Source organism: Lepisosteus platostomus, chromosome 8, assembly GCF_059453375.1.
Source record: "Lepisosteus platostomus isolate fLepPlt1 chromosome 8, fLepPlt1.hap1, whole genome shotgun sequence".
Classification (NCBI taxonomy): Eukaryota; Metazoa; Chordata; class Actinopteri; order Semionotiformes; family Lepisosteidae; genus Lepisosteus; species Lepisosteus platostomus.
The window spans coordinates 15,973,040-15,992,946 of record NC_142618.1 but is presented as its reverse complement, the minus strand read 5'-3'; the positions used below and the strand labels follow the sequence as shown (position 1 = coordinate 15,992,946).

At 44.1% G+C, this 19,907-nt stretch overlaps 1 protein-coding gene across 1 annotated transcript; it reads right to left on the bottom strand.

Moving 5' to 3' along the window:
* Positions 1 to 794: 794 nt before the first annotated feature.
* Positions 795 to 17,756, bottom strand: LOC148656770 (uncharacterized). Its single transcript, XM_088644403.1, has 8 exons — positions 17,720 to 17,756; positions 14,962 to 16,150; positions 13,380 to 14,697; positions 12,466 to 12,764; positions 9,498 to 12,153; positions 7,968 to 8,693; positions 4,614 to 7,712; positions 795 to 4,316 (listed from the first exon to the last, which is right to left on the bottom strand). Exons 1-8 carry the CDS (start codon positions 17,754 to 17,756, stop codon positions 1,440 to 1,442), a joined length of 12,201 nt encoding a protein of 4,066 aa, XP_088500529.1. The 3' UTR covers positions 795 to 1,439.
* Positions 17,757 to 19,907: the final 2,151 nt, after the last annotated feature.

The following is a 19,907-nucleotide window of genomic DNA, read 5'->3' as shown; positions in this document are numbered from 1 at the left end:
ACAATTGTGTCCCACTTGTTGGTGATTCTTCACATAAAATAAAAAATTTATATCTTTATGTTTGAAGCCTGAAATGTGGCAAAAGGTTGAAAAGTTCAAGGGGGCCGAATACTTTCGCAAGGCACTGTACAAGATGGCGCCATGACAAGGTCTTGATGACACTGGTAGACATCCTGGAGAAAGAGAGACAGAAGGAATGGCAAGCTCATGCTTGGACCTTTAAATACAGTTGTATTTGTCAGGGATGGTGAGACACTGACAAGCCAGGGAAAACCAAAGATTCTGTCTTCCATAAAGCTCCATGGTGGGACAAGAGAGTGGTCCTTGGAGGAAGACTGCAGTTTCTCAATATTGTACAAATCCCTAAGGCCAGATGTGGTAATGTGGTCCGCAGAGGCCAGGAAGATCCTCCTCGTCGAGCTGACTGTACCATGGGAGCAAGGATGTGAGGAGGCCTTTGAGAGGAAGGGTGCCAAACATGAAGATCTGGTACAAGACTGCAGAGGGTGGCAGACGTGGGTGTTCCCGGTGGAGGTTAGGTACAGAGGATTCCCTGCACCTTCTGTGTGGAGAATGCTGACAGCTGTTGGACTGACTGGGAGGGACAGAAAGACAGCAGTTCGAAGGTTGGGAGAGGCCTCACGCTGGCTCTGGAACAGCAGACAGGAGTGAAACTGGAGGCCAGGAGGAGATGAGCACTGACTAGCTATCACTGCTGATCTGCCAGCTGTAGGGCATCATGGATAAAGGTCATAAGGCCTGATTAAATCTGGATTCCATCTGATGACATTGATTCCTGGCCAACAGCAATAGTCAATACAATTATGGACTAATTAAAACATCGGTAGATGTATACATTATTATTATTATTATTATTATTATTATTATTATTATTATTATTATTAAAGTAGTAACAGGAGAATTCTAAATGAAAGTTAATGTTTTCATTTGTAATTAGAATAAACTCTTCTTGCTCTTGTTATGGGTATTTAAAATCCTGAAGCGTACAGTCTAAGAGAACACTCATTCAAGAAAGATGGAGAAGACGAGTCACAACTCTGAAGATGAACTCAGAGCCAGAGGTTTATGGAATAAATCCTGCAGAGGTGAGGCTTTTGCTGTTTCAGGATGTATAGTCTTTCAAAAGCTTCTGAAGGGCTGAAAGGTGCCTTTGTTTTTCTAACCAGTGTAATGATCTTATTCTGTGTGCTAGACAGTGATTGAAAGTATTTACTACGGGCAATCAGAAATAACCATTATGCTTGTGACTGCACTGAAAGAAGCACACACACAGATCACTGTACCTCAGCTGTATTATCGTGGCACTCTTGTAAGAATGAGGATACTTCTTTAAGAAAATCCAATTGATCTGGAAGAAACAAAAGAAACAAAACAAAAAAGAAACAAAAAGTGAGAAAGCAAGATGGAAACTTGCATTTTTAAACTCTTTGAAGCACATAGGAATTTACCTCTCTCTCTGCAGCTTGGGCAAGGGCTTTGAATTCAGTCGAGCTTTTATTGGAAAATCCATCCTTATAATCCAGGAAAATTCGAAACTGAAGAGGAATTACTTCTGTTGAGGTTTTAATAAGAGTTGTAGTCACTGGTGTAGATGTGGCTACAGTAGTGGGAAGTCCTGTAGTAGAAGGTGTAGTTGTAGGAACAATGATGCTCATAGTTGTAAGTACAGCAGTAACTGTAGTTGGAGGAACGATGGTGTTCACAGCAGTAGGTGTTGGAGAAACTTTGCTGCTCACAGTTGTGTGTGCTGCAGTAGTTCGAGGGACTGTGGTGATCTGAGTTGTAGAACCTGTTGTAGCTTTAGTTGAAGGAGCTGTGGCACATACAATTGTAGCTACTGCTGCAGTAGTTGCAGTTGGTGGAGCTCTGGTGCTCAGAGTTGTAGGTGCTAACACAGTAGTTGGTGGTGCTGTGGAATTGAAAGCTGTAGGTGCTGCAGTAGTTGTATTTGGGGGAGTTGTGTTTCTCTCAGTTTTAGGTGTGGCAGTGGGTGTCTCTGGAGGAGCTGTGGTGAACACAGCTGTAGAGGCTGCAGTAGCTGCATTTAGAGGAGATGAGATGCTCAGAGTTGAAGACATTCCCGTAGTTGTAGTTGGAGAGGATGAGGTGCTTAGAGTTGTGTTTTTTGCAGAAGTTATAGTTGAAGGGACTGTGGTGCTCAGAGCTGTAGAGACAGCAGTAGTTGTAGTCGGAGAAGCAGGTGTAGCAGATGTTGTAGTTGGAGGAGCTGTGGTGATCACAATTGTGGGTGTAGCAGTAGTTGTAGCTGTAGTTGTATCTGTGGTGCTCAGCATTGCAGATGCTGAAGTTGAAGGAGCTGTGGTGATCAAGGTTGTAGGTGCAGTGGTAGTTGTATGTGGAAGAGCTGTGGTGATCACGTTTGTAGATGATGCAGGAGTAGTAGTTGGAGATGCTGCAGTAGTTGAAAATGTTGTGGAATAAGTTGGTGATTCTCTTGTAGTTGTACTTGGAAATGCCATGGAAGAAGTGGTTGGTGATACTGTGGACGATGATGTTGGAGGTGCTGTGGTGCTCACAATTTTAGGTCCAGCAGTAGTTTTAAATGAAGGAGCTGTGGTGCTCAAAGATGTAGTTGTTGCAGTATCTGTAGTTGAAGGAGTTGTTGTGCTCACTGTTGTAGTTGCAGACACTGCAGTAGTTGGAGCTGGAGATGCTGTGGAAGTTTTAGTTGGAGATGCTGTGGAAGATTTAGCTGAGGATGTTGCAGTAGTTGTAGATGGAGATCCTGTGGAAGTTGTAGTTTTAGGCGCTTCAGTTGGAAATACTGCAGTAGCTGTAGATGGAAGAAACATGGTGCTTGTAGTTGTAGGAACTGTGGTGGTCACAGTTGGAGATGCTGCAGTAGTTATAGTTGTAGGAATTTTAGTAGTTTTAGTTGGAGATGCTGTGGAAGTTGTAGTTGTTGGTGCTTCAATAGTTGTAGATGTAGGTGCTGCAGTAGTTATACTTGGAAGGACCGTGGTGCTCATAGTTGTAGGTTCAGCGGAAGGGGTAGTTGTAGGAACTGTGGTACTCACAGTTTTAGATGCAGCAGTACTTGTAGTTAGAGATGCTACAGTAGTTGTAGATGCAGATGCTGTGGAAGCTGCACAGATGGTTGGAGATGGTCTGGAAAGTGCAGTTGGAGATGCTATAGAAAATTTAGTTAGAGATGCTGCAGTAGTTGTAGTTGTAGGTGCTTCAGTAGTTGTGGATGGAGATGCTGCAGTAGTTGTAGTTGTAGGAATTTTAGTAGTTTTACTTGGAGATGCTGCAGTAGTTGTAGTTGGAGATGTTGTGGAAACTATAGTTGGAGATGCTGCAGTAGTTGTAGTTGTAGGTGCTTCAGTAGTTGTAGATGGAGATGTTGCAGTAGTTGTAGTTGTAGGTGCTTCAGTAGTTGTAGATGGAGATGCTGCAGTAGTTGTAGTTGTAGGTGCTTCAGTAGTTGTAGATGGAGATGCTGTGGAAGTTGTAGTTGGAGATGCTGCAGTAGTTGTAGTTGGAGATGGTGCAGTAGTTGTAGTTGTAGGTGCTTTAGAAGTTGTAGATGGAGATGCTGCAGTAGTTGTAGTTGTAGGTGCTTCAGTAGTTGTAGATGGTGATGCTGTGGAAGTTGTAGTTGTAGGTGCTTCAGTAGTTGCAGATGGAGATGCTGTAGTAGTCGTAATTGTAGGTGCTTCAGTAGTTGTAGATGGAGATGCTGCAGTAGTTGTAGTTGTAGGTGCTTCAGTAGTTGTAGGTGGAGATGCTGTGGAACTTGTAGTTGTAGGTGCTTCAGTAGCTGTAGATGGAGATGCTGCAGTAGTTGTAGTTGTAGGTGCTTCAGTAGTTGTAGGTGGAGGTGCTGTGGAAGTTGTAGTTGGAGATGCTGCAGTAGTTGTATTTGGAGATGTTGTGGAAGCTATAGTTGGAGATGCTGCAGTAGTCGTAGTTGTAGGTGCTTCAGTAGTTGTAGATGGAGATGCTGCAGTAGTCGTAGTTGTAGGTGCTTCAGTAGTTGTAGATGGAGATGCTCTAGTAGTTGTAGTTGTAGGTGCTTCAGTAGTTGTAGATGGAGATGCTGCAGTAGTCGTAGTTGTAGGTGCTTCAGTAGTTGTAGATGGAGATGCTGCAGTAGTTGTAGTTGTAGGTGCTTCAGTAGTTGTAGGTGGAGATGCTGCAGTAGTTGTAGTTGTAGGTGCTTCAGTAGTTGTAGATGGAGATGTTGCAGTAGTCGTAGTTGTAGGTGCTTCAGTAGTTGTAGATGGAGATGCTGTGGAAGTTGTAGTTGTAGGTGCTTCAGTAGTTGTAGATGGAGATGCTGCAGTAGTTGTAGATGGAGGTGCTTCAGTAGTTGTAGATGGAGATGCTGCAGTAGTTGTAGTTGTAGGTGCTTCAGTAGTTGTAGGTGGAGATGCTGTGGAAGTTGTAGTTGGAGATGCTGCAGTAGTTGTATTTGGAGATGTTGTGGAAGCTATAGTTAGAGATGCTGCAGTAGTTGTAGTTGTAGGTGCTTTAGAAGTTGTAGATGGAGATGCTGCAGTAGTTGTATTTGGAGATGTTGTGGAAGCTATAGTTAGAGATGCTGCAGTAGTTGTAGTTGTAGGTGCTTCAGTAGTTGTAGGTGGAGATGCTGCAGTAGTTGTAGTTGTAGGTGCTTCAGTAGTTGTAGATGGAGATGCTGTGGAAGTTGTAGTTGTAGGTGCTTCAGTAGTTGTAGATGGAGATGCTGTGGAAGTTGTAGTTGTAGGTGCTTCAGTAGTTGTAGATGGAGATGCTCCAGTAGTTGTAGTTGTAGGTGCTTCAGTAGTTGTAGGTGGAGATGCTGCAGTAGTTGTAGTTGTAGGTGCTGCAGTAGTTGTACGTGGAGATGCTGCAGTAGTTGTAGTTGTAGGTGCTTCAGTAGTTGTAGATGGAGATGCTGCAGTAGTTGTAGTTGTAGGTGCTGCAGTAGTTGTAGGTGGAGATGCTGCAGTAGTTGTAGATGGTGATGCTGTGGAAGTTGTAGTTGTAGGTGCTTCAGTAGTTGGAGATGCAGTGGAAGTTGTAGTTGTAGGTGCTTCAGTAGTTGTAGATGGAGATGCTGCAGTAGTTGTAGTTGTAGGTGCTTCAGTAGTTGTAGGTGGAGATGCTGCAGTAGTTGTAGTTGTAGGTGCTTCAGTAGTTGTAGATGGTGATGCTGTGGAAGTTGTAGTTGTAGGTGCTTCAGTAGTTGTAGATGGAGATGCTGCAGTAGTTGTAGTTGTAGGTGCTTCAGTAGTTGTAGATGGAGATGTTGCAGTAGTCGTAGTTGTAGGTGCTTCAGTAGTTGTAGATGGTGATGCTGTGGAAGTTGTAGTTGTAGGTGCTTCAGTAGTTGTAGATGGTGATGCTGTGGAAGTTGTAGTTGTAGGTGCTTCAGTAGTTGTAGATGGAGATGCTGTGGAAGTTGTAGTTGTAGGTGGTTCAGTAGTTTTAGATGGAGATGCTGTGGAAGTTGTAATTGTAGGTGCTTCAGTAGTTGTAGATGGAGATGCTGTGGAAGTTGTAGTTGTAGGTGGTTCAGTAGTTTTAGATGGAGATGCTGTGGAAGTTGTAGTTGTAGGTGCTTCAGTAGTTGTAGGTGGAGATGCTGCAGTAGTTGTAGTTGTAGGTGCTTCAGTAGTTGTAGATGGAGATGCTGTGGAAGTCGTAGTTGTAGGTGGTTCAGTAGTTTTAGATGGAGAGGCTGTGGAAGTTGTAGTTGTAGGTGCTTCAGTAGTTTTAGATGGAGAGGCTGTAGTAGTCGTAGTTGTAGGTGCTTCAGTAGTTGTAGATGGAGATGCTGTGGAAGTTGTAGTTGTAGGTGCTTCAGTAGTTGTAGATGGAGATGCTGTGGAAGTTGTAGTTGTAGGTGGTTCAGTAGTTTTAGATGGAGATGCTGTAGTAGTTGTAGTTGTAGGTGCTTCAGTAGTTGTAGATGGAGAGGCTGTAGTAGTCGTAGTTGTAGGTGCTTCAGTAGTTGTAGGTGGAGATGCTGCAGTAGTTGTAGTTGTAGGTGCTTCAGTAGTTGTAGATGGAGATGCTGCAGTAGTTGTAGTTGTAGGTGCTTCAGTAGTTGTAGGTGGAGATGCTGTGGAAGTTGTAGTTGTAGGTGCTTCAGTAGTTGTAGATGGAGATGCTGCAGTAGTCGTAGTTGTAGGTGCTTCAGTAGTTGTAGGTGGAGATGCTGTAGTAGTCGTAGTTGTAGGTGCTTCAGTAGTTGTAGATGGAGATGCTGCAGTAGTTGTAGTTGTAGGTGCTTCAGTAGTTGTAGGTGGAGATGCTGCAGTAGTTGTAGTTGTAGGTGCTTCAGTAGTTGCAGATGGAGATGGTGTGGAAGTTGTAGTTGTAGGTGAATCAGTAGTTGTAGATGGAGATGCTGTGGAAGTTGTTGTTGTAGGTGCTTCAGTAGTTGTAGATGGAGATGCTGCAGTAGTCGTAGTTGTAGGTGCTTCAGTAGTTGTAGATGGAGATGCTGCAGTAGTTGTAGTTGTAGGTGCTTCAGTAGTTGTAGGTGGAGATGCTGCAGTAGTTGTAGTTGTAGGTGCTTCAGTAGTTGTAGGTGGAGATGCTGCAGTAGTTGTAGTTGTAGGTGCTTCAGTAGTTGTAGATGGAGATGCTGTGGAAGTCGTAGTTGTAGGTGGTTCAGTAGTTTTAGATGGAGAGGCTGTGGAAGTTGTAGTTGTAGGTGCTTCAGTAGTTTTAGATGGAGAGGCTGTAGTAGTCGTAGTTGTAGGTGCTTCAGTAGTTGTAGATGGAGATGCTGTGGAAGTTGTAGTTGTAGGTGCTTCAGTAGTTGTAGATGGAGATGCTGTGGAAGTTGTAGTTGTAGGTGGTTCAGTAGTTTTAGATGGAGAGGCTGTAGTAGTCGTAGTTGTAGGTGCTTCAGTAGTTGTAGGTGGAGATGCTGCAGTAGTTGTAGTTGTAGGTGCTTCAGTAGTTGTAGATGGAGATGCTGCAGTAGTTGTAGTTGTAGGTGCTTCAGTAGTTGTAGGTGGAGATGCTGTGGAAGTTGTAGTTGTAGGTGCTTCAGTAGTTGTAGATGGAGATGCTGCAGTAGTCGTAGTTGTAGGTGCTTCAGTAGTTGTAGGTGGAGATGCTGTAGTAGTCGTAGTTGTAGGTGCTTCAGTAGTTGTAGATGGAGATGCTGCAGTAGTTGTAGTTGTAGGTGCTTCAGTAGTTGTAGGTGGAGATGCTGCAGTAGTTGTAGTTGTAGGTGCTTCAGTAGTTGCAGATGGAGATGGTGTGGAAGTTGTAGTTGTAGGTGAATCAGTAGTTGTAGATGGAGATGCTGTGGAAGTTGTTGTTGTAGGTGCTTCAGTAGTTGTAGATGGAGATGCTGCAGTAGTCGTAGTTGTAGGTGCTTCAGTAGTTGTAGATGGAGATGCTGCAGTAGTTGTAGTTGTAGGTGCTTCAGTAGTTGTAGGTGGAGATGCTGCAGTAGTTGTAGTTGTAGGTGCTTCAGTAGTTGTAGGTGGAGATGCTGCAGTAGTTGTAGTTGTAGGTGCTTCAGTAGTTGTAGATGGAGATGCTGTGGAAGTTGTAGTTGTAGGTGCTTCAGTAGTTGTAGATGGAGATGCTGCAGTAGTTGTAGATGGAGGTGCTTCAGTAGTTGTAGATGGAGATGCTGCAGTAGTTGTAGTTGTAGGTGCTTCAGTAGTTGTAGGTGGAGATGCTGTGGAAGTTGTAGTTGGAGATGGTGTGGAAGTTGTTGTTGGAGATGCTGCAGTAGTTGTATTTGGAGATGTTGTGGAAGCTATAGTTAGAGATGCTGCAGTAGTTGTAGTTGTAGGTGCTTTAGAAGTTGTAGATGGAGATGCTGCAGTAGTTGTATTTGGAGATGTTGTGGAAGCTATAGTTAGAGATGCTGCAGTAGTTGTAGTTGTAGGTGCTTCAGTAGTTGTAGGTGGAGATGCTGCAGTAGTTGTAGTTGTAGGTGCTTCAGTAGTTGTAGATGGAGATGCTGTGGAAGTTGTAGTTGTAGGTGCTTCAGTAGTTGTAGATGGAGATGCTGTGGAAGTTGTAGTTGTAGGTGCTTCAGTAGTTGTAGGTGGAGATGCTGCAGTAGTTGTAGTTGTAGGTGCTGCAGTAGTTGTAGGTGGAGATGCTGCAGTAGTTGTAGTTGTAGGTGCTTCAGTAGTTGTAGATGGAGATGCTGCAGTAGTTGTAGTTGTAGGTGCTGCAGTAGTTGTAGGTGGAGATGCTGCAGTAGTTGTAGTTGTAGGTGCTTCAGTAGTTGTAGATGGTGATGCTGTGGAAGTTGTAGTTGTAGGTGCTTCAGTAGTTGGAGATGCAGTGGAAGTTGTAGTTGTAGGTGCTTCAGTAGTTGTAGATGGAGATGCTGCAGTAGTCGTAGTTGTAGGTGCTTCAGTAGTTGTAGATGGAGATGCTGCAGTAGTTGTAGTTGTAGGTGCTTCAGTAGTTGTAGGTGGAGATGCTGCAGTAGTTGTAGTTGTAGGTGCTTCAGTAGTTGTAGATGGTGATGCTGTGGAAGTTGTAGTTGTAGGTGCTTCAGTAGTTGTAGATGGAGATGCTGCAGTAGTTGTAGTTGTAGGTGCTTCAGTAGTTGTAGATGGAGATGTTGCAGTAGTCGTAGTTGTAGGTGCTTCAGTAGTTGTAGATGGTGATGCTGTGGAAGTTGTAGTTGTAGGTGCTTCAGTAGTTGTAGATGGTGATGCTGTGGAAGTTGTAGTTGTAGGTGCTTCAGTAGTTGTAGATGGAGATGCTGTGGAAGTTGTAGTTGTAGGTGGTTCAGTAGTTTTAGATGGAGATGCTGTGGAAGTTGTAGTTGTAGGTGCTTCAGTAGTTGTAGATGGAGATGCTGTGGAAGTTGTAGTTGTAGGTGGTTCAGTAGTTTTAGATGGAGATGCTGTGGAAGTTGTAGTTGTAGGTGCTTCAGTAGTTGTAGGTGGAGATGCTGCAGTAGTTGTAGTTGTAGGTGCTTCAGTAGTTGTAGATGGAGATGCTGTGGAAGTCGTAGTTGTAGGTGGTTCAGTAGTTTTAGATGGAGAGGCTGTGGAAGTTGTAGTTGTAGGTGCTTCAGTAGTTTTAGATGGAGAGGCTGTAGTAGTCGTAGTTGTAGGTGCTTCAGTAGTTGTAGATGGAGATGCTGTGGAAGTTGTAGTTGTAGGTGCTTCAGTAGTTGTAGATGGAGATGCTGTGGAAGTTGTAGTTGTAGGTGGTTCAGTAGTTTTAGATGGAGATGCTGTAGTAGTTGTAGTTGTAGGTGCTTCAGTAGTTGTAGATGGAGAGGCTGTAGTAGTCGTAGTTGTAGGTGCTTCAGTAGTTGTAGGTGGAGATGCTGCAGTAGTTGTAGTTGTAGGTGCTTCAGTAGTTGTAGATGGAGATGCTGCAGTAGTTGTAGTTGTAGGTGCTTCAGTAGTTGTAGGTGGAGATGCTGTGGAAGTTGTAGTTGTAGGTGCTTCAGTAGTTGTAGATGGAGATGCTGCAGTAGTCGTAGTTGTAGGTGCTTCAGTAGTTGTAGGTGGAGATGCTGTAGTAGTCGTAGTTGTAGGTGCTTCAGTAGTTGTAGATGGAGATGCTGCAGTAGTTGTAGTTGTAGGTGCTTCAGTAGTTGTAGGTGGAGATGCTGCAGTAGTTGTAGTTGTAGGTGCTTCAGTAGTTGCAGATGGAGATGCTGTGGAAGTTGTAGTTGTAGGTGAATCAGTAGTTGTAGATGGAGATGCTGTGGAAGTTGTAGTTGTAGGTGCTTCAGTAGTTGTAGATGGAGATGTTGCAGTAGTTGTAGTTGTAGGTGCTTCAGTAGTTGTAGATGGAGATGCTGCAGTAGTTGTAGTTGTAGGTGCTTCAGCAGTTGTAGGTGGAGATGCTGTGGAAGTTGTAGTTGTAGTTGTAGGTGCTTCAGTAGTTGTAGATGGAGATGCTGCAGTAGTTGTAGTTGTAGGTGCTTCAGTAGTTGTAGGTGGAGATGCTGTAGTAGTTGTAGTTGTAGGTGCTTCAGTAGTTGTAGATGGAGATGCTGTGGAAGTTGTAGTTGTAGGTGCTTCAGTAGTTGTAGATGGAGATGCTGTGGAAGTTGTAGTTGTAGGTGGTTCAGTAGTTTTAGATGGAGATGCTGTAGTAGTTGTAGTTGTAGGTGCTTCAGTAGTTGTAGATGGAGAGGCTGTAGTAGTCGTAGTTGTAGGTGCTTCAGTAGTTGTAGGTGGAGATGCTGCAGTAGTTGTAGTTGTAGGTGCTTCAGTAGTTGTAGATGGAGATGCTGCAGTAGTTGTAGTTGTAGGTGCTTCAGTAGTTGTAGGTGGAGATGCTGTGGAAGTTGTAGTTGTAGGTGCTTCAGTAGTTGTAGATGGAGATGCTGCAGTAGTCGTAGTTGTAGGTGCTTCAGTAGTTGTAGGTGGAGATGCTGTAGTAGTCGTAGTTGTAGGTGCTTCAGTAGTTGTAGATGGAGATGCTGCAGTAGTTGTAGTTGTAGGTGCTTCAGTAGTTGTAGGTGGAGATGCTGCAGTAGTTGTAGTTGTAGGTGCTTCAGTAGTTGCAGATGGAGATGCTGTGGAAGTTGTAGTTGTAGGTGAATCAGTAGTTGTAGATGGAGATGCTGTGGAAGTTGTAGTTGTAGGTGCTTCAGTAGTTGTAGATGGAGATGTTGCAGTAGTTGTAGTTGTAGGTGCTTCAGCAGTTGTGGATGGAGATGTTGCAGTAGTCGTAGTTGTAGGTGCTTCAGCAGTTGTAGGTGGAGATGCTGTGGAAGTTGTAGTTGTAGGTGCTTCAGTAGTTGTAGATGGAGATGCTGCAGTAGTCGTAGTTGTAGGTGCTTCAGTAGTTGTAGATGGAGATGCTGCAGTAGTTGTAGTTGTAGGTGCTTCAGCAGTTGTAGGTGGAGATGCTGTGGAAGTTGTAGTTGTAGTTGTAGGTGCTTCAGTAGTTGTAGATGGAGATGCTGCAGTAGTTGTAGTTGTAGGTGCTTCAGTAGTTGTAGGTGGAGATGCTGTAGTAGTTGTAGTTGTAGGTGCTTCAGTAGTTGTAGATGGAGATGCTCCAGTAGTTGTAGTTGTAGGTGCTTCAGTAGTTGTAGATGGAGATGCTGCAGTAGTTGTAGTTGTAGGTGCTTCAGTAGTTGTAGGTGGAGATGCTGTAGTAGTTGTAGTTGTAGGTGCTTCAGTAGTTGTAGATGGAGATGCTCCAGTAGTTGTAGTTGTAGGTGCTTCAGTAGTTGTAGATGGAGATGCTGCAGTAGTTGTAGTTGTAGGTGCTTCAGTAGTTGTAGATGGAGGTGCTGTGGAAGTTGTAGTTGTAGGTGCTTCAGTAGTTGTAGATGGAGATGCTGTGGAAGTTGTAGTTGTAGGTGCTTTAGTAGTTGTAGATGGTGATGCTGTGGAAGTTGTAGTTGTAGGTGCTTCAGTAGTTGTAGATGGAGGTGCTGCAGTAGTCGTAGTTGTAGGTGCTTCAGTAGTTGTAGATGGAGATGCTCCAGTAGTTGTAGTTGTAGGTGCTTCAGTAGTTGTAGATGGAGATGCTGCAGTAGTTGTAGTTGTAGGTGCTTCAGCAGTTGTAGGTGGAGATGCTGTGGAAGTTGTAGTTGTAGTTGTAGGTGCTTCAGTAGTTGTAGATGGAGATGCTGCAGTAGTTGTAGTTGTAGGTGCTTCAGTAGTTGTAGGTGGAGATGCTGTAGTAGTTGTAGTTGTAGGTGCTTCAGTAGTTGTAGATGGAGATGCTCCAGTAGTTGTAGTTGTAGGTGCTTCAGTAGTTGTAGATGGAGATGCTGCAGTAGTTGTAGTTGTAGGTGCTTCAGTAGTTGTAGGTGGAGATGCTGTAGTAGTTGTAGTTGTAGGTGCTTCAGTAGTTGTAGATGGAGATGCTCCAGTAGTTGTAGTTGTAGGTGCTTCAGTAGTTGTAGATGGAGATGCTGCAGTAGTTGTAGTTGTAGGTGCTTCAGTAGTTGTAGATGGAGGTGCTGTGGAAGTTGTAGTTGTAGGTGCTTCAGTAGTTGTAGATGGAGATGCTGTGGAAGTTGTAGTTGTAGGTGCTTTAGTAGTTGTAGATGGTGATGCTGTGGAAGTTGTAGTTGTAGGTGCTTCAGTAGTTGTAGATGGAGGTGCTGCAGTAGTCGTAGTTGTAGGTGCTTCAGTAGTTGTAGATGGAGATGCTGTGGAAGTTGTAGATGGAGATGCTTCAGTAGTTGTAGTTGGAGATGTTGTGGAAGCTATAGTTGGAGATGCTGCAGTAGTTGTAGTTGTAGGTGCTTCAGTAGTTGTAGTTGGAGATGCTGCAGTTGTTGTAGTTGGAAATGTTGTGGAAGCTATAGTGTGAGATGCTGCAGTAGTTCTAGTTGTAGGTGCTTCAGTAGTTGTAGATAGAGATGCTGTGGAAGTTGTAGTTGTAGTTGTAGGTGTTTCAGTAGTTGTAGATGGAGATGCTGCAGTAGTTGTAGTTGTAGGTGCTTCAGTAGTTGTAGATGGAGATGCTGCAGTAGTTGTAGTTGTAGGTGCTTCAGTAGTTGGAGATGCAGTGGAAGTTGTAGTTGTAGGTGCTTCAGTAGTTGTAGATGGAGATGCTGCAGTAGTTGTAGTTGTAGGTGCTTCAGTAGTTGTAGATGGAGATGCTGCAGTAGTTGTAGTTGTAGGTGCTTCAGTAGTTGTAGATGGAGATGCTGCAGTAGTTGTAGTTGTAGGTGCTTCAGTAGTTGTAGATGGAGGTGCTGTGGAAGTTGTAGTTGTAGGTGCTTCAGTAGATGTAGATGGAGATGCTGTGGAAGTTGTAGTTGTAGTTGTAGGTGCTTCAGTAGTTGTAGATGGAGATGCTGCAGTAGTTGTAGTTGTAGGTGCTTCAGTAGTTGTAGATGGAGATGCTGCAGTAGTTGTAGTTGTAGGTGCTTCAGTAGTTGGAGATGCAGTGGAAGTTGTAGTTGTAGGTGCTTCAGTAGTTGTAGATGGAGATGCTGCAGTAGTTGTAGTTGTAGGTGCTTCAGTAGTTGTAGATGGAGATGCTGCAGTAGTTGTAGTTGTAGGTGCTTCAGTAGTTGTAGGTGGAGATGCTGTAGTAGTTGTAGTTGTAGGTGCTTCAGTAGTTGTAGATGGAGATGCTCCAGTAGTTGTAGTTGTAGGTGCGTCAGCAGTTGTAGGTGGAGATGCTGTGGAAGTTGTAGTTGTAGTTGTAGGTGCTTCAGTAGTTGTAGATGGAGATGCTGCAGTAGTTGTAGTTGTAGGTGCTTCAGTAGTTGTAGATGGAGATGCTGCAGTAGTTGTAGTTGTAGGTGCTTCAGTAGTTGGAGATGCAGTGGAAGTTGTAGTTGTAGGTGCTTCAGTAGTTGTAGATGGAGATGCTGCAGTAGTTGTAGTTGTAGGTGCTTCAGTAGTTGTAGATGGAGATGCTGCAGTAGTTGTAGTTGTAGGTGCTTCAGTAGTTGTAGGTGGAGATGCTGTAGTAGTTGTAGTTGTAGGTGCTTCAGTAGTTGTAGATGGAGGTGCTGCAGTAGTCGTAGTTGTAGGTGCTTCAGTAGTTGTAGATGGAGATGCTGTGGAAGTTGTAGATGGAGATGCTTCAGTAGTTGTAGTTGGAGATGTTGTGGAAGCTATAGTTGGAGATGCTGCAGTAGTTGTAGTTGTAGGTGCTTCAGTAGTTGTAGATGGAGATGCTCCAGTAGTTGTAGTTGTAGGTGCTTCAGTAGTTGTAGATGGAGATGCTGCAGTAGTTGTAGTTGTAGGTGCTTCAGCAGTTGTAGGTGGAGATGCTGTGGAAGTTGTAGTTGTAGTTGTAGGTGCTTCAGTAGTTGTAGATGGTGATGCTGTGGAAGTTGTAGTTGTAGGTGCTTCAGTAGTTGTAGATGGAGGTGCTGCAGTAGTCGTAGTTGTAGGTGCTTCAGTAGTTGTAGATGGAGATGCTGTGGAAGTTGTAGATGGAGATGCTTCAGTAGTTGTAGTTGGAGATGTTGTGGAAGCTATAGTTGGAGATGCTGCAGTAGTTGTAGTTGTAGGTGCTTCAGTAGTTGTAGATGGAGATGCTCCAGTAGTTGTAGTTGTAGGTGCTTCAGTAGTTGTAGATGGAGATGCTGCAGTAGTTGTAGTTGTAGGTGCTTCAGCAGTTGTAGGTGGAGATGCTGTGGAAGTTGTAGTTGTAGTTGTAGGTGCTTCAGTAGTTGTAGATGGAGATGCTGCAGTAGTTGTAGTTGTAGGTGCTTCAGTAGTTGTAGGTGGAGATGCTGTAGTAGTTGTAGTTGTAGGTGCTTCAGTAGTTGTAGATGGAGATGCTCCAGTAGTTGTAGTTGTAGGTGCTTCAGTAGTTGTAGATGGAGATGCTGCAGTAGTTGTAGTTGTAGGTGCTTCAGTAGTTGTAGGTGGAGATGCTGTAGTAGTTGTAGTTGTAGGTGCTTCAGTAGTTGTAGATGGAGATGCTCCAGTAGTTGTAGTTGTAGGTGCTTCAGTAGTTGTAGATGGAGATGCTGCAGTAGTTGTAGTTGTAGGTGCTTCAGTAGTTGTAGATGGAGGTGCTGTGGAAGTTGTAGTTGTAGGTGCTTCAGTAGTTGTAGATGGAGATGCTGTGGAAGTTGTAGTTGTAGGTGCTTTAGTAGTTGTAGATGGTGATGCTGTGGAAGTTGTAGTTGTAGGTGCTTCAGTAGTTGTAGATGGAGGTGCTGCAGTAGTCGTAGTTGTAGGTGCTTCAGTAGTTGTAGATGGAGATGCTGTGGAAGTTGTAGATGGAGATGCTTCAGTAGTTGTAGTTGGAGATGTTGTGGAAGCTATAGTTGGAGATGCTGCAGTAGTTGTAGTTGTAGGTGCTTCAGTAGTTGTAGTTGGAGATGCTGCAGTTGTTGTAGTTGGAAATGTTGTGGAAGCTATAGTGTGAGATGCTGCAGTAGTTCTAGTTGTAGGTGCTTCAGTAGTTGTAGATAGAGATGCTGTGGAAGTTGTAGTTGTAGTTGTAGGTGTTTCAGTAGTTGTAGATGGAGATGCTGCAGTAGTTGTAGTTGTAGGTGCTTCAGTAGTTGTAGATGGAGATGCTGCAGTAGTTGTAGTTGTAGGTGCTTCAGTAGTTGGAGATGCAGTGGAAGTTGTAGTTGTAGGTGCTTCAGTAGTTGTAGATGGAGATGCTGCAGTAGTTGTAGTTGTAGGTGCTTCAGTAGTTGTAGATGGAGATGCTGCAGTAGTTGTAGTTGTAGGTGCTTCAGTAGTTGTAGATGGAGATGCTGCAGTAGTTGTAGTTGTAGGTGCTTCAGTAGTTGTAGATGGAGGTGCTGTGGAAGTTGTAGTTGTAGGTGCTTCAGTAGATGTAGATGGAGATGCTGTGGAAGTTGTAGTTGTAGTTGTAGGTGCTTCAGTAGTTGTAGATGGAGATGCTGCAGTAGTTGTAGTTGTAGGTGCTTCAGTAGTTGTAGATGGAGATGCTGCAGTAGTTGTAGTTGTAGGTGCTTCAGTAGTTGGAGATGCAGTGGAAGTTGTAGTTGTAGGTGCTTCAGTAGTTGTAGATGGAGATGCTGCAGTAGTTGTAGTTGTAGGTGCTTCAGTAGTTGTAGATGGAGATGCTGCAGTAGTTGTAGTTGTAGGTGCTTCAGTAGTTGTAGGTGGAGATGCTGTAGTAGTTGTAGTTGTAGGTGCTTCAGTAGTTGTAGATGGAGATGCTCCAGTAGTTGTAGTTGTAGGTGCGTCAGCAGTTGTAGGTGGAGATGCTGTGGAAGTTGTAGTTGTAGTTGTAGGTGCTTCAGTAGTTGTAGATGGAGATGCTGCAGTAGTTGTAGTTGTAGGTGCTTCAGTAGTTGTAGATGGAGATGCTGCAGTAGTTGTAGTTGTAGGTGCTTCAGTAGTTGGAGATGCAGTGGAAGTTGTAGTTGTAGGTGCTTCAGTAGTTGTAGATGGAGATGCTGCAGTAGTTGTAGTTGTAGGTGCTTCAGTAGTTGTAGATGGAGATGCTGCAGTAGTTGTAGTTGTAGGTGCTTCAGTAGTTGTAGGTGGAGATGCTGTAGTAGTTGTAGTTGTAGGTGCTTCAGTAGTTGTAGATGGAGATGCTCCAGTAGTTGTAGTTGTAGGTGCTTCAGTAGTTGTAGATGGAGATGCTGCAGTAGTTGTAGTTGTAGGTGCTTCAGTAGTTGTAGATGGAGGTGCTGTGGAAGTTGTAGTTGTAGGTGCTTCAGTAGTTGTAGATGGAGATGCTGTGGAAGTTGTAGTTGTAGGTGCTTTAGTAGTTGTAGATGGAGGTGCTTCAGTAGTTGTAGATGGAGATGCTGCAGTAGTCGTAGTTGTAGGTGCTTCAGTAGTTGTAGATGGAGATGCTGTGGAAGTTGTAGATGGAGATGCTTCAGTAGTTGTAGTTGGAGATGTTATGGAAGCTATAGTTGGAGATGCTGCAGTAGTTGTAGTTGTAGGTGCTTCAGTAGTTGTAGTTGGAGATGCTGCAGTAGTTGTAGTTGGAAATGTTGTGGAAGCTATAGTGTGAGATGCTGCAGTAGTTCTAGTTGTAGGTGCTTCAGTAGTTGTAGATAGAGATGCTGTGGAAGTTGTAGTTGTAGGTGCTTCAGTAGTTGGAGATGCAGTGGAAGTTGTAGTTGTAGGTGCTTCAGTAGTTGGAGATGCAGTGGAAGTTGTAGTTGTAGGTGCTTCAGTAGTTGTAGATGGAGATGCTTTGGAAGTTGTAGTTGGAGATGTTGCAGTAGTTGTAGTTGGAAATGTTGTGGAAGCTATAGTTGGAGATGTTGCAGTAGTCGTAGTTGTAGGTGCTTCAGTAGTTGTAGATGGTGATGCTGTGGAAGTTGTAGTTGTAGGTGCTTCAGTAGTTGTAGATGGTGATGCTGTGGAAGTTGTAGTTGTAGGTGCTTCAGTAGTTGTAGATGGTGATGCTGTGGAAGTTGTAGTTGTAGGTGCTTCAGTAGTTGTAGATGGAGATGCTGCAGTAGTTGTAGTTGTAGGTGCTTCAGTAGTTGTAGATGGAGATGCTGTGGAAGTTGTAGTTGTAGGTGCTTCAGTAGTTGTAGATGGAGATGCTGCAGTAGTCGTAGTTGTAGGTGCTTCAGTAGTTGTAGATGGAGATGCTGTGGAAGTTGTAGTTGTAGGTGCTTCAGTAGTTGTAGATGGAGATGCTGTGGAAGTTGTAGTTGTAGGTGCTTCAGTAGTTGTAGATGGAGATGCTGCAGTAGTCGTAGTTGTAGGTGCTTCAGTAGTTGCAGATGGAGATGCTGTGGAAGTTGTAGTTGTAGGTGCTTCAGTAGTTGTAGATGGAGATGCTGCAGTAGTTGTAGTTGTAGGTTCTTCAGTAGTTGGAGAATGAGATGCTGTGGAAGTTGTAGATGGAGATGCTGGAGTATTTGTAGTTGGAGATGCTGCAGTGGGTGTAGGCACTGCAGCACTAGTTGTAAATTCAGTAGAAGTAGTTGGAGGTTCAGTAGTTTTAGCTGGTGATTCTGTTGAAGCTGCAGTTGGATGTGATGTAATAGTTGTAGTGAGAGATGTGCTGTCTTCAGCAGTTCCTCCTTGTGTCAGCTGTAACACTGGTGGAGTCAGAATAATCTACTTTAATGTCATTCTAATTCATCAAACATTTTTAAAAGATTAATTATCTTTTACAATTAGAATTAAACAAGCTAGCTCTGTCTACTGGGTGCACACCTATTCTCTTGTAAGTTTACTGTATGTTTCAAATGCTACATTGCACGCTTACTGGCAGTCTGTGGAATGTCTATTCTGGGGTTTGGATACAATGCTTGATTCACATCAGGTGGGTACAAATCAGAAGACAAACAGATGATTCCATGTTTCAGCAGACCTGAGCCTACCTGAGAGGAACAACGCAAAACCAGGTATCTGCTGCATCTTCTTGTTTGGCCAGGAGTCCTTAAGCAGTGATTGGAGATGCTGGAGGAGGACAACAGAATAATTTCAGTGTTTCGTGTCTTAGTGTTGTGTGTTGCCAGGTCTGATCTTACAAGTGATTCTCTTCGGCTCTCTACACCTGTGTTCAGGAGTATCCTTGCAGCGTTGAGGGCTACAAAATGGTGATAGTCTGGAGAATTGGAATCAACACGTGAATAGTGTAGGACTCCCCAGATCAAGATGGTGGTTTCAGGGTCTCACAGGTACCAGTCATTTTCTTCTGTTTTACACGAGATATGTCAGCTCGGGACAATCGTCACGCTATGGCCAGCAAGGGGACGCCTTGTCCCCAGTCACAAGAAACAAAACTCAAAAAAAGACTCAAAGCAAATTACGATCTCTAAGTCCAGGTGAGGAGGGGGCAGACTGCTGTCTGACCTCTGTGCCCGATGAGAGATTTCATTCCGCAGCATTTCTGATAAGACCTCTCTTCCAGTATTACGGGAAATCAAACATTGGGGACAATCCAGTCTCTACTTTGGCTGCAGGAACACGGAATGTCTGTCTCTGGGCAGGATAAAAGAGGGGACATGACATGCCTGTAACAGCCTCAGAGACACGGAGCTCTCAGGGGGTAGAACCAGAGGATAGAAGTTGCTTGTAACAGAACATTTACTAAGAACAAACATAATGCGCACACACATGCATGTGTATCTCCGACCTCCTGGAAGCTACACACAAAAAGATCTGGGGTGTTCATGACAAAAACAACAGAACAGCAACAGACTTTAGTTTATATAGCACCTTTAAAAGTTGTATCTCAAAGCACTACACTTGTTGTAAAATTGCAAAAAACAACAACAAAAAAAACAGTTATAAGGATAGTACTGAAGTACGAAATAAGCCTGTAAGAAAATCAAGAGGTCAGAGATGCAGCAGAAGATACATGGACATTAGAAAGTGGAGCAGACACTGCCACTAATTCAGTAAAAGCCAGAACAAATGTTCTGACCAGCTTTTCTGCTACAATCGAAGACAACATTATGGCCAGCAGCCATATCACCCTGCAACTCACAATTGGCAACCCACTGAAGCTAAGCAGGTGTGAGCCTGGTCAGTACCTGGATGAGAGACCTCCTGGGAAAAACTAAGGTTGCTGCTGGAAGAGGTGTTAGTGGGGCCAGTAGGGGGTGCTCACACTGCGGTCCATGTGGGTCCTAATGCCCCAGTATAGTGACGGGGACACTATACTGTAAACAGGCGCCATCCTTCGGATGAGACGTAAAACCGAGGTCCTGACTCTCTGTGGTCATTAAAATTCTCAGGGTGCGTCTCGAAAAGAGTAGGGGTGTAACCCCGGTGTCCTGGCCAAATTTCCAATTGGTCCTTACCAATCATGACCTCCTAATAATACACCGCTTCAATGTAGATTGAAATTCAAGCACAGTGCCCTCCACAGCTTGGGTGACTGAACTGGCCTTATCTACTGTAGGTGCCGAGTAACATGACCTCAGTCTGCTGCTCGGTTGTGTAGGGGATGTGGGGAAGCAATTAAAAAGAAACAGAATGCTGGGATTACAGCAAGAAGAGGCGTGGTGCTAAAGTTCGGTCACCTAACTGCTAAAAACAAATTTGGGGCTTTAAAAGAGTCCAAAGCTGAACAACACGTCTAGATAAAAGATGTTTGAGAAATTTGAGTCAAGCAAACAGGATTCTAAGGATAGAATAGGGAAGTTGTCTTTGCACAAAGGGATGTGGGTGTCTGGCGCAGGTTGCACAGATGGTTGGCCAGACTGGCCTTTTTCGGGAAGTAGCCTTTTTGGATGACATTTTACAAACACTACCAAGCAAAAGGTCACTTTTTTGTATTACGTTCTACAAAAATAATTTTCCAGCTGCTTTGGAACAATGTGCGCACAAGACACTAATAGCGTGACAGAACAGGCAATTCTACAGGAGCAGCTGGAGCAGTAAACGCACACATCAGGCATGACGCTGTTTTGGCGCCCTCTAGTGGCAACACTATTGTGAGTTTAGAGTGCAGCGCCTTGATCGGGTCTGGTTGGGAGCTACTTCTGTTTTGCTATGGGATACACACCCATGCTATAGGGTGTCATAGTAGGAAATGCATAGCAGTCGCATTGCAACAGG